Source organism: Lolium perenne, chromosome 2 (genome assembly GCF_019359855.2).
Source record: "Lolium perenne isolate Kyuss_39 chromosome 2, Kyuss_2.0, whole genome shotgun sequence".
Taxonomy (NCBI): Eukaryota; Viridiplantae; Streptophyta; class Magnoliopsida; order Poales; family Poaceae; genus Lolium; species Lolium perenne.
Window position 1 is genome coordinate 81,058,295 of NC_067245.2, and position 13,050 is coordinate 81,071,344.

At 44.7% G+C, this 13,050-nt stretch overlaps 1 protein-coding gene across 1 annotated transcript; it reads left to right on the forward strand.

The window, feature by feature from the left end:
* The first annotated feature begins 9,352 nt into the window (after window positions 1-9,352).
* On the forward strand, window positions 9,353-10,622 carry LOC127328674 (F-box protein At1g30790-like). Its single transcript, XM_051355255.1, has 2 exons — window positions 9,353-10,460; window positions 10,558-10,622. Exons 1-2 carry the CDS (start codon window positions 9,353-9,355, stop codon window positions 10,620-10,622), a joined length of 1,173 nt encoding a protein of 390 aa, XP_051211215.1.
* Window positions 10,623-13,050: the final 2,428 nt, after the last annotated feature.

Below are 13,050 nucleotides of genomic sequence, written 5' to 3' on the forward strand. Positions count from 1 at the left end.
ACAATTAACGAAGCAGTTTCAACCTTCGCCATGAACATTAAGAATAAAGCTAAGGACATATTTGTCCAGATGCAACAGCGGAGCGTGTCTCTCTCCCACACAATGAATGCTAGGATCAAACTTTATTAAAAAAAAACAAAACAAAAACATACAGACGCTCCAAGTAAAGCACATAAGATGTGATGGAATAAAAATATAGTTTCACTAGAGGAACCTGATAATGTTGTCGATGAAGAAGGGGATGCCTTGGGCATCCCCAAGCTTAGATGCTTGAGTCTTCTTGAAATATGCAGGGATGAACCGCCGGGGCATCCCCAAGCTTAGAACTTTCACTCTCCTTGATCATATTGTATCATCCTCCTCTCTTGATCCTTAAAAACTTACTCCACACCAAACTCAAAACAACTCATTAGAGGGTTAGTGCATAATCAAAATTCACATGTTCAGAGGTGACATAATCATTCTTAACACTTCTGGACATTGCACAAAGCTACTGAAAGTTAATGGAATAAAGAAATCCATCAAGCATAGCAAAACAGGCAATGCGAAATAAAAGGCAGAATCTATCAAAACAGAACAGTCCGTAAATACGAATTTTTTAGGTGCACCAGACTTGCTCAAATGAAAATGCTCAAATTGAATGAAAGTTGCGTACATATCTGAGGATTACTCACATAAATTGGCAGATTTTTCTGAGTTACCGACAGAGACTACTGCTCAAATTCGTGACAGCAAGAAATCTGTTTCTGCGCAGTAATCCAAATCTAGTATGAACCTTACTATCAAAGACTTTATTTGGCACAACAATGCAATAAAATAAAGATAAGGAGAGGTTGCTACAGTAGTAACAGCTTCCAAGACTCAAATATAAAACAAAAATGCAGAAGTAAATTCATGGGTTGTCTCCCATAAGCGCTTTTCTTTAACGCCTTTCAGCTAGGCGCAGAAAGTGTATATCAAGTAACATCAAGAGACGAAGCATCAACATCATAGTTCGTTCTAATAATAGAATCAAAAGGTAACTTCATTCTCTTTCTAGGGAAGTGTTCCATACCTTTCTTGAGAGGAAATTGATATTTAATATTACCTTCCTTCATATCAATGATAGCACCAACAGTTCGAAGAAAAGGTCTTCCCAATATAATGGGACAAGATGCATTGCATTCAATATCCAAGACAACAAAATCAACGGGTACAAGGTTATTGTTAACCATAATGCGAACATTATCAATCCTCCCCAAAGGTTTCTTTGTAGAATTATCAGCAAGATTAACATCCAAATAACAATTTTTCAATGGTGGCAAGTCAAGCATATCATAGATTTTCCTAGGCATAACGGAAATACTTGCACCAAGATCACATAAAGCATTACAATCAAAATCATTGACTTTCATCTTAATGATGGGCTCCCAACCATCCTCTAACTTCCTAGGAATAGAAGTTTCACGATTTAGTTTCTCTTCTCTAGCTTTTATGAGAGCATTTGTAATATGTTTTGTAAAGGCCAAATTTATAGCACTAGCATTAGGACGTTTAGCAAGTTTTTGTAAGAACTTTATAACGTCAGAGATGTGACAATCATCAAAATCTAAACCATTATGATCTAAAGCAATGGGATCAATGTCCCCAATATTGGAAAGAATTTCAGCAGTTTTATCACAGGCAGTTTCAGTAGTTTTAGCAGTTTCAGGCAGTTTTGCAAGCTTTGCATTAGAAGTAGAAACATTGCCAACACCAATTATTTTACCATTGATAGTAGGAGGTGTAGCAACATGTGAAGCATTAGCATTACTAGTGGTGGTAATAGTCCAAACTTTAGCTACATTATCTTTGGCATCTTCTTCTTTTTCCCACCTAGCACGCAATTCGGCCATCAATCTTATATTCTCATTAATTCTAACTTGGCTGGCGTTTGCTGTAGCAAATGACTTAATATCTTTATTTTCATTAGGCATAACTTTCGATTTCAAAAGATCAACATCAGCAGCAAGACTATCGACTTTAGAAGCAAGTATATCAATTTTCCCAAGCTTTTCTTCAACAGATTTGTTAAAAGCAGTTTGTGTACTAATAAATTCTTTAAGCATGGCTTCAAGTCCAGGGGGTGTATTCCTATTATTGTTGTAAGAATTCCCATAAGAATTACCATAACCGTTACCATTATTATAAGGATATGGCCTATAGTTGTTACCAGAATTATTCCTATAAGCATTGTTGTTGAAATTATTCTTTTTAATGAAGTTTACATGTTCTTCTTGGGCAACCAATGAAGCTAAAGGAACATTATTAGGATCAATATTAGTCCTACCATTCACAAGCATAGACATAATAGCATCAATCTTGTCACTCAAAGAGGAGGTTTCTTCAACAGAATTTACCTTCTTACCTTGTGGATCTCTTTCCGTGTGCCATTCAGAGTAATTAATCATCATATTATCAAGAAGCTTTGTTGCGGCGCCTAGAGTGATGGACATAAAAGTACCTCCAGCAGCTGAATCCAATAAGTTCCGCGAAGAATAATTCAGTCCATGGGTTGGGCAATTTTTAACCAAAGATTTCAGTCTTTCCCATGCTTGGGCAACATGCTCATTATCCAATTGCTTAAAATTCATTATACTACTTCTCAAAGATATGATTTTAGCGGGGGATAATATCTACCAATGAAAGCATCCTTACATTTAGTCCATGAATCAGTACTATTCTTAGGCAAAGATAGCAACCAATCTTTAGCTCTTCCTCTTAATGAGAAAGGAAACAATTTTAATTTTATAATGTCACCATCTACATCCTTATACTTTTGCATTTCACATAGTTCAACAAAATTATTAAGATGGGCAGCAGCATCATTAGAACTAACACCAAAAAATTGCTCTCTCATAACAAGATTTAGTAAAGCAGGTTTAATTTCAAAGAATTCTGCTGTAGTAGCAGGTGGAGCAATAGGTGTGCATAAGAAATCATTATTATTTGTGCTAGTGAAGTCACACAACTTAGTATTTTTAGGAGTACCCATTTTAGTAACAGTAAATAAAGCAAACTAGATAAAGTAAATGCGAGTAACTAATTTTTTTGTGTTTTTAATATGGAGGACGCAAACAAGATAGTAAATAAAGTAAAGCAAGTAACTAATTTTTTTGTATTTTGATATAATGCAGCAAACAAAGAAGTAAATAAAATAAAGCAAGACAAAAACAATGTAAAGAGATTGGAAGTGAGAGACTCCCCTTGCAGCGTGTCTTGATCTCCCCGGCAACGGCGCCAGAAAAAGTGCTGCTTGTGACGGTAAAGCACTCGTCCGTTGGGAACCCCAAGAGGAAGGTGTGATGTGTACAGCGGCAAGTTTTCCCTCAGTAAGAAACCAAGGTTATCGAACTAGTAGGAGCCAAGAAGCACTTTGAAGGTTGATGGCGGCGGAGTGTAGTGCGGCGCAACACCAGGGATTCCGGCGCCAACGTGGAACCTACACAACACAACCAAATTACTTTGCCCCAACGTGACAGTGAGGTTGTCAATCTCACCGGCTTGCTGTAACAAAGGATTAGATGTATAGTGTGGATGATGATGCTTGCAGAGAACAGTAAGAACGAGTATTGCAGTAGATTGTATTCGATGTAAAGAATGGACCGGGGTCCATAGTTCACTGGTGGTGTCTCTCCGATAAGATATAGCATGTTGGGTGAACAAATTACAGTTGGGCAATTGACAAATAAAGATGGCATGACAATGCACATACATGTTATGATGAGTAGTGTGAAATTCAATTGGGCATTACGACAAAGTACATAGACCGCTATCCAGCATGCATCTATGCCTAAAAGTCCACCTTCAGGTTATCATCCGAACCCCTTCCAGTATTAAGTTGCAAACAACAGACAATTGCATTAAGTATGGTGCATAATGTAATCAACAAATACATCCTTAGACATAGCATTGATGTTTTATCCCTAGTGGCAATAGCACATCCACAACCTTAGAACTTTCTGTCACTGTCCCAGATTTAATGGAGGCATGAACCCACTATCGAGCATAAGTACTCCCTCTTGGAGTTACAAGTAACGACTTGGCCAGAGCCTCTACTAATAACGGAGAGCATGCAAGAGCATAAACAACACATAGATGATAGATTGATAATCAACATAACATAGCATTCAATATTCATCGGATCCCAACAAACGCAACATGTAGCATTACAGATAGATGATCTTGATCATGTTAGGCAGCTCACAAGATCCGACAATGATAGCACAATTAGGAGAAGACAACCATCTAGCTACTGCTATGGACCCATAGTCCAGGGGTGAACTACTCGCACATCACTCCGGAGGCGACCATGGCGGTGAAGAGTCCTCCGGGAGATGATTCCCCTCTCCGGCAGGGTGCCGGAGGCGATCTCCTGAATCCCCCGAGATGGTATTGGCGGCGGCGTCTGTGGAAGGTTTTCCGTATTGTGGCTCTCGGTACTGGAGTTATTATCGACGAAGGCTTATGTAGGCGGAAGGGTAGCTCAGGGGGCGCCACGAGGGGCCCACACGCTAGTGCCACGCGGCCAGGGCCTGGGCCGCGCCGCCCTGGCGTGTCACCGCCTCGTCGCCCCACTTCGTTTCCCTTTCAGACTTCTGGAAGCTTCGTGGAAAAATAAGACCCTGGGCGTTGATTTCGTCCAATTCCGAGAATATTTCCTTACTAGGATTTCTGAAACAAAAAACAGCAGAAAACAGCAACTGGCTCTTCGGCATCTTGTTAATAGGTTAGTGCCGGAAAATGCATAAATATTACATAAAGTATGTGTAAAACATGTAGGTATTGTCACAAAACAAGCATGGAACATAAGAAATTATCGATACGTTGGAGACGTATCATGCGCCACAGAAACCCTATTTTTGTGGCGAAATTTCTGTGGCACACCGCCCGTGCGCCACAGAATCATGTTTTCGTGCGCCACTGATGAAGCTTTTCCTACTAGTGTAACCAGTAGATCAGGCACACCCTCGATCGTGTGATAATGGCTCGAGCTGCGGGTGTATGTGCCAAAGGGTCCCAATCTTGGTTCTCCATGTGTATATGTCCTAAACAAACCTAAAAGAATGAAAAATTACATTGGTGCACCCTCGCGCGGAGAAATCTAGGGGGTATACCCGCCGGGGCACACGTTCCGCTGTTTTGGAGGGAGGAGGGGGAGAACGACCACCGGAACACCGGAACCCCACCAAATCTTGCATGTGGGCCTATGCTATGTGTGAAAGTGTGGTGCAAGGTGTAATGGTGCAAAAGTAGCTCCCCTAAACCCTAAACCCTAGCCCTAACCCTACACCTAACCCTAACTAGTAGATCAGGCACACCCTCGATCGTGTAATAATGGCTCGAGCTGTGGGTGTATGTGCCAAAGGGTCCCAATATTGGTTCTCCATGTGTATATGTCCTAAACAAACCCAAAAGAATGAAAAAGTACATTGGTGCACCCTCGCGCGGAGAAATCTAGGGGGTAGACCCGCCGGGGCACATGTTCCGCTGTTTTGGGGGAAGGAGGGGGAGAACGACCGCCGGAACACCGGAACCCCACCAAATCTTGCATGTGGGACTATGCTATGTGTGAAAGTGTGGTGCAAGGTGTAATGGTGCAAAAGTAGCTCCCTAAACCCTAGCCCTAACCCTACACCTAACCCTAACCAGTAGATCAGGCACACCCTCGATCGTGTGATAATGGCTCGAGCTGCGGGTGTATGTGTCAAAGGGTCCCAATCTTGGTTATCCATGTGTATATGTCCTAAACAAACCTAAAAGAATGAAAAAGTACATTGGTGCACCCTCGCACGGAGAAATCTAGGGGGGTAGACCCACCGGGGCACACGTTCCACTGTTTTGGGGGGAGGAGGGGGAGAACGACCGCCGGAACACCGGAACCCCACCAAATCTTGCATGTAGGCCTATGCTATGTATGAAAGTGTGGTGCAAGGTGTAATGGTGCAAAAGTAGCTCCCCTAAACCCTAAACCCTAGCACTAACCCTACACCTAACCCTAACCAGTAGATCAGGCACACCCTCGATCGTGTGATAATGGCTCGAGCTGCGGGTGTATGTGCCAAAGGGTCCCAATCTTGGTTCTCCATGTGTATATGTCCTAAAAAAACCTAAAAGAATGAAAAAGTACATTGGTGCATCCTCGCGCGGAGAAATCTAGGGGGTAGACCCGCCGGGGCACACGTTCCGCTGTTTTGGGGGAAGGAGGGGGAGAACGACCGCCGGTACACCGGAACCCCACCAAATCTTGCATGTGGGCCTATGCTATGTGTGAAAGTGTGGTGCAAGGTGTAATGGTGCAAAAGTAGCTACCTAAACCCTAGCCCTAGCCCTACACCTAACCCTAACCAGTAGATCAGGCACACCCTCGATCGTGTGATAATGGCTCGAGCTGTGGGTGTATGTGCCAAAGGGTCCCAATCTTGGTTCTCCATGTGTATATGTCCTAAAAAAACCTAAAAGAATGAAAAAGTACATTGGTGCACCCTCGCGCGGAGAAATCTAGGGGGGTAGACCCGCCGGGGCACACGTTCCACTGTTTTGGGGGGAGGAGGGGGAGAACGACCGCCGGAACACCGGAACCCCACCAAATCTTGCATGTGGGCCTATGCTATGTGTGAAAGTGTGGTGCAAGGTGTAATGGTGCAAAAGTAGCTCCCCTAAACCCTAAACCCTAGCCCTAACCCTAACTAGTAGATCAGGCACACCCTCGATCGTGTGATAATGGCTCGAGCTGTGGGTGTATGTGCCAAAGGGTCCCAATCTTGGTTTTCCATGTGTATATGTCCTAAACAAACCTAAAAGAATGAAAAAGTACATTGGTGCACCCTCGCGCGGAGAAATCTAGGGGGGTAGACCCGCCGGGGCACACGTTCCGCTGTTTTGGGGGAAAGAGGGGGAGAACGACCGCCGGAACACCGGAAACCCACCAAATCTTGCATGTGGGCCTATGTTATGTGTGAAAGTGTGGTGCAAGGTTTAATGGTGCAAAAGTAGCTCCCCTAAACCCTAGCCCTAACCCTACACCTAACCTTAACCAGTAGATCAGGCACACCCTCGATCGTGTGATAATGGCTACAGCTGCGGGTGTATGTGCCAAAGGGTCCCAATCTTGGTTCTCCATGTGTATATGTCCTAAACAAACCTAAAAGAATGAAAAAGTACATTGGTGCACCCTCGCGCGGAGAAATCTAGGGGGGGGTAGACATTCCTCACATTCGGCCGATAACACTTAACAGATTCCCGGACGTGTACGGTGAAGTGTCCCGCCACGGGTATATCGGGGGCTAGACAGTGCCAAAGGGTGCCACACATGGTTTTCCATATGTCCATGGACTAAACAAACCTAAACCTATGAAAAGGTATATTGGTGGAACCTCGCGCGGAGAAGTCTAGGGGGGTAGACCATCCGGGACCCACAGACAGCCGTTTTTTGGGGGGAATGACCCCCGGAGCACCAGAATGCCACCAAAACTTGCAAGTGGACCTAAAACTAACCCTAAAAAACCTAAAAGAATGAAAAAGTACATTGTGCACCCTCGCGCGGAGAATCTACGGGGGTAGACCCGCCGTCCCGCTGTTTTTGGGGGAAGGAGGGGGACGACCGCCGGAGCACCGGAACCCTGATATATGTGGGGGGATGAACATGGAGAGTAATTTTGTATTGCACATTGTCTAATAAATGTCATCAAAAAGAAAAACTAATTAACAAAATAAATATAAGTATTAGATGAAATAAAATAGTTAGAAAAACAAATAAAATGTATATTGGCGCACGGCAAAGAAGGGAACGCACGGCAAAGGACCCTTTGCCGTGCAACTAGTATGTCTGCGCGGCAAAGGGGCGAGCCACGGCAATGCCCAGGGCCTTTGTCGTGCATTATTTCTTTGCCGTGCGGCTTGTAGGGACTTTGCCGTCTACGTTTCTTTGCCGTGCACTTTCTTTCAATTTTGCCGTGAGAAGTTTCTTTGCCGTGCGCCAAGTCTATCTTTGCCGTGCTTGGGTTCATTGCCGTGCGCTGCTCCCAGACTTTGCCGTGCGTAGTGTCGTTGCCGTGCGTTCTGCTTGCTGCGCACGGCAAAGAAATCTTTGCCGTGCAGCGGCGCACGGCAATGATAGGCTGCACGGCAGCGCCTGATTTTCCCGTCAAAGATATCGACAACATAACTTTTCTTGCTGATCTTAATTTAAGAAAGACAAGTACTCACTAATACACACGTTTACATATACACGCATCGATTCACCTTATGAACGCACGCGTACGCTGTGTCTCTATAAGCAATTAAGAATCTCCAAGTTCGCATGTCAAATCTTCAAATTAACGAAATCACTATACCGTGTCACCATGGACGAAAACGTTCGTCTCCCTTTTAAAGACAATCTGCGTTGGTCTACTGTCATGGGCTAGGATTGCATCAACCCTCGTAAGGATCTCAGTAACGGAGGTCTGTGCCCTTTCATGTATGCAAGGACGGGTGTTCCTGCATATGAGGTGGCGTGCTGTTATTCCACCATCTTCTCCGGCTGGTTTGACTTTGGAGCGCCCGCGGTTCCTGCCGAAGATGGAGAGGAGCGCCGCCTTGGTTGCCCGCCACCGTGACCGCCGCCATGGGAACATCCCATCCAACTCTTCATGCCCCCGCGAGAGCTCGTCGAGGATTTCCAACTGTTCATCGGGTCCGAGATCCCTCCCGTCCATGCTATCCAGTATGGTCTGGAACTCCTGGACTAACCTGTTCATTGTCTGCACCGTGGCCTCGTCAGGCTCGGCGGCGACCTGCCCGCCGAAGCAGCTGATCATCGCCGGCTTCGTCTTGGTCTGTTCCCAAGGCTTCGTCTTGGTCTGTTCGCCGGATTCTCGGACGTAGGTGCCTTTACCACGGTCTTGCATCTCTCTCTCTCTCTCTCGGGTGTTAACCTTTTATGGTAGCAAAGACGTAGTCGTGCAGGGAAACGGCAATTCGAGTCCAGCCCGAACTCGGACGGAAGCGGTGGTTTCGTTTGGACGCAGTTACGACTTTGTACGTTGCATCCCGGCCGATAGATCGTCGTTGGGAGCCGATCGACACACACGACACACCACATGTCAACCAGCTGATTTGTTTTCGCACGCAAGCTCTACGTTCCAGGAAACAATGGGACAAATCATAAACGGGCCACAAAACCTGATAAATTCCTCAATCTGACAGTTTGGGCAGCGGCAGCGCATCCGCGAAGTCGAATAGCAGATCAGCACCTACGGGGGATTCGTCGAATGCAAGGCACATCCGCGGTGCGAGGGTGTGATCTAGGGCGCTGCGATTGCTGCTAGTGGTTGGCAACGCATTACGATCGATGGCCCGGACAACGGGACCGGCGCGGCGCAAACCGCGGCGGCGGGAGATCCTAATCGTCTCTCTCCAAACCAAAAACCCTACGTCCGCCGCTGACGAAGCATGTGGACTACTCGAGCGAAGACAGACGCGCAGCCAGACGCGCAGCCGCCGCTTGGCCGCCGCTGCCACCCGCTATCTCCCGGAGGAGATCCTCGCGTGGGAGATCATGGTCCGCCTTCCGGCCAAGGATATTGTCCGTTGCCGTGCGGTCTGCCGCTCATGGCGCGGCCTCACCTCTGCCCCGGATTTCCTCCTCGCTCACCATCGAGCCCAGCCATCCCTCCCTCTTTTCACGTTCTACGACAAAGCCCCGCCAACGTTCAAGCGAGGCCGGGCCCTCCTACGGTTCGAGGATAAAGAAACTTTCAAGCTGCTTGCCTCCTGCGATGGCCTTCTCCTGCTCTCCCTCTCCCAAGGCCGCTTCATCTGCAACCCGGTCACGCATCAATGCACTCTACTCCCGCGCCTCGCCACCACAGGCCGCGTAAAAATCCTGGCGCTTTACCTGCACCTCCCATCTGGCGATTACCGCATCCTATACCGGAAGGAGGAGAAACACCTGGATCTCAAAGTTGCCTACTACATCCTTGCTGTGTCGCGGGGGAGCTCATCGAGGTGCATCGGAGTTCCTTTAGATACCAAGAAACTTACGCTACCCTGGCATGAAATGACTTGTACTAGTATGGTTCCACCTGTCATGCTCCGTTGCTGCCTTCATTGGAATTCCAGACATCTTTGCAACGACGCCGACATAGTCATTTTTGACACGGTGGTTGAATCATTCAGGTCCATGTGCGGTCCGCCTGATGCCAAAAAATTATGCGCTCGCCTGTGCAACATGCAAGATTCGATGGGTTTCAGCTGCTTTGACAACGGGAGAACAGTTATCAAAATCTGGGTGCTGGAGGACTATGAGAGGGAGGTCTGGTCATTTAAGTACCATATTAAGTTTCCAGTTGAGAGCTTGTATAGCCTTGAAGATACAAAACATTTGGTTTTATCCAACAAAGGAGATGTATTGGTCTACAATTGCTACCAAGGCTACATGTTCCACTGTGACAGCGGAGGTAAGTTGCTAGAAGAATTCTGGCGTGACCAATATATTTTAAGAATCATTGGACACCGATTCAAGGAAAGCCTTGTCAACCATGACTTCCTCCATAGGCAAGCTGGGAAACTACCTTTTTTCAAAAGGTCTAAGGTACGTCGACATACCTGATCCTGGCTGATATACATATTTCCTATCATTACTTCATTATGGAGTTTTTTTTTCTATACTAATAAATAGATGGAGATGCTCTTCTCTTCTAGATAAGGCATGTTCCATGCAATCTGGACTTTACTTTTAACTCAACATTTTACATGGGGAAGTATCCACTAGTAGTTATTATCTCAATTATAGTGCTAACATGCCAACATTACATATTTGATAAAACTTCAAGATCCCCATAGATACACTTATAAGCAATGTTCAACACCTCCACAAATGAAAATTATAATATCATGTCTTATGAAGTAGTCAAGTTGCACAAATATGATTAAGCCAATTTACGTTGAACATTAGATTACACGTGTTTTAAGTAGAGAATATGGTTAAAATAAACAGTTTTAGTGCTAACATGTCAACATTGCATATTTGCTAAGTTTCAAGATCCCCACGGATACACATTTATAAGCAATGTGCAACACCCCCACAAATGAAAATTATAATTTCATGTCTTTATCAAGTAGTCAAGTTGCACAAATATGATTCAGCCAATTTACGTCGAACAATAGATTACATGCATGTATCTCAAATGGAGAATATGCTTAAAATAAAGAGTTTACATGATGAAAAAATAACACATTTATAAAAATTCAGATCTTGTTAGTTGATTTGCTCATGCACTTCCTGATGTGTGAAGATAATTATAGATATGTTCAACATGAAGCTCACTCAACTGTTGTTGATCTTTTTGTATGGGAACATGGGCACTAGTAGACTTTATCTGCTCTTTCTCATAACAGGGTTGCCCCTTTGTTGCACAGAACATCGGAACCACCAGTTCACTATCTTGAGTGATTGTCTCAATAATCATGCTACAGTTTAGTGCAGAACAATAGTTACAACATCGAGATTTATAACTTTGGCAGAAATTTTGGTGGATTAGTTAGGCTATTGTTCCTATGATGCCTCCTGAGTTCCAGCAATTTTGTTGATGTTTGAAATTTATAAGAGTTGTATGATCATGAACAGAATGTAATATTTCTACATGCTACAGTTAGAACTGCGCCCTCTTAAATATACTTTATCTTACCCCGTGCATATGATCACTTAAGCTAACGTCATCTGTCTATCACAACTCCTAGGCTTCCATAGATATTCGCTTAAATTTTTTCTACTTTCTTATTATAATTTACTGACGTTGGCTCTCTGTGTTGTTCTTAGGCGATGCGGACATTAATTTCCAGGCGTCTCCAGTGATAAAATTTAAGCTACTTGTGTCAGAGTCAAGCATTTTTGTCCCATCAAAACATAGACACAATACAATTTCTCGATTTCATTTGTACTCACTGAGTTCATTGGCTTTTATTTTAACATGCTATTCATGGTTATCTCGGTTTTCTTATTTCATCTGTATCGGTTATATTCTCACCAGATCTCTCTAGACCAAAACCATTTGAGAACAGTATGAATGAGACTATGAGAGAACATTATTTACAGCATTTAAGCCTGTTGTTTACCCAGCTTTGCTAAGGCACCCTGGCGGGTGCCTTTTCGGCCGTCAGATTGTGGCTACGAACGGTTAGGGTCGTTAGTTCGGGTAGATAGAAGCAATTTACTGATACCTCTGTTATTATTTACAGCATTTAAGCATGTTGTTTACCCAGCTTTGCTGAGGCACCCTGGCGCGTGCCTTTTCGGCCGTCAGATTGTGGCTACGAACGGTTAGGATCGTTAGCTCGGGTTGATAGAAGCAATTTACTGATACCTCTGTCATATGTAAATCCGCCACTGACGTCTTGGCCCCGCTGAAATTAGCATATGCTGGGTAAAGTGCATCCGGTAAAAAACGGCACCCAATCTCTCCTGCACCGACCAACCCAACGGGGGTTCTCTTCCCCGACCCCCAGACCCTGCCGTCGCCTCCCTACTCCAGCGCGCCGGTCGCCGCCCTCTCCCAGCCTCCTCGAATCTGAACCCACTGAGAGGACAGTGATTCAGACCGTATCGATGGCAGCTGTCTTGACAAAGAGGCGTTGTGAAGATGGTACCGGTGAAGTGGGTGCTTGAGGTTGACCGGCTGAGAGCGGAGAACCATGATCTGAAGCTTCCCGTAGAAGTTATTAACCTACGCCATAGTAGCATCACCACGGTAACGCCTCCCCTATTCTCTTGCTATCTTTGCGCAATTCTCTTCCCAATATGCGATTTGTTTGGACTAGATCAAGGCTAGATCTTTATTTTTGTTGAAAGCGACAAGAGGCGAGAAAAGATGTTATGTAAAGACCGTGGATAGGAACTCATAATGTTCAGACATTGTAAGTGAACGCAGAATTTAAATTTGAACTCCTAATGCTTTGGATGCTTTATATTTTAAACAAAGAAAGACTTTGAATCTGACATACCTGTGTTCTGGATGATATATACATTGTAAGTAAATTACGAACCTGTGA

Coding starts and splice junctions, on each gene's coding strand:
- LOC127328674 (XM_051355255.1), top strand. CDS start 9,353: ATGGCCCGGACAACGGGACCGGCGCGGCGCAAACCGCGGCGGCGGGAG. Junction 10,461..10,557: donor GTTCCACTGTGACAGCGGAG/GTAAGTTGCTAG, acceptor CTTCCTCCATAG/GCAAGCTGGGAAACTACCTT.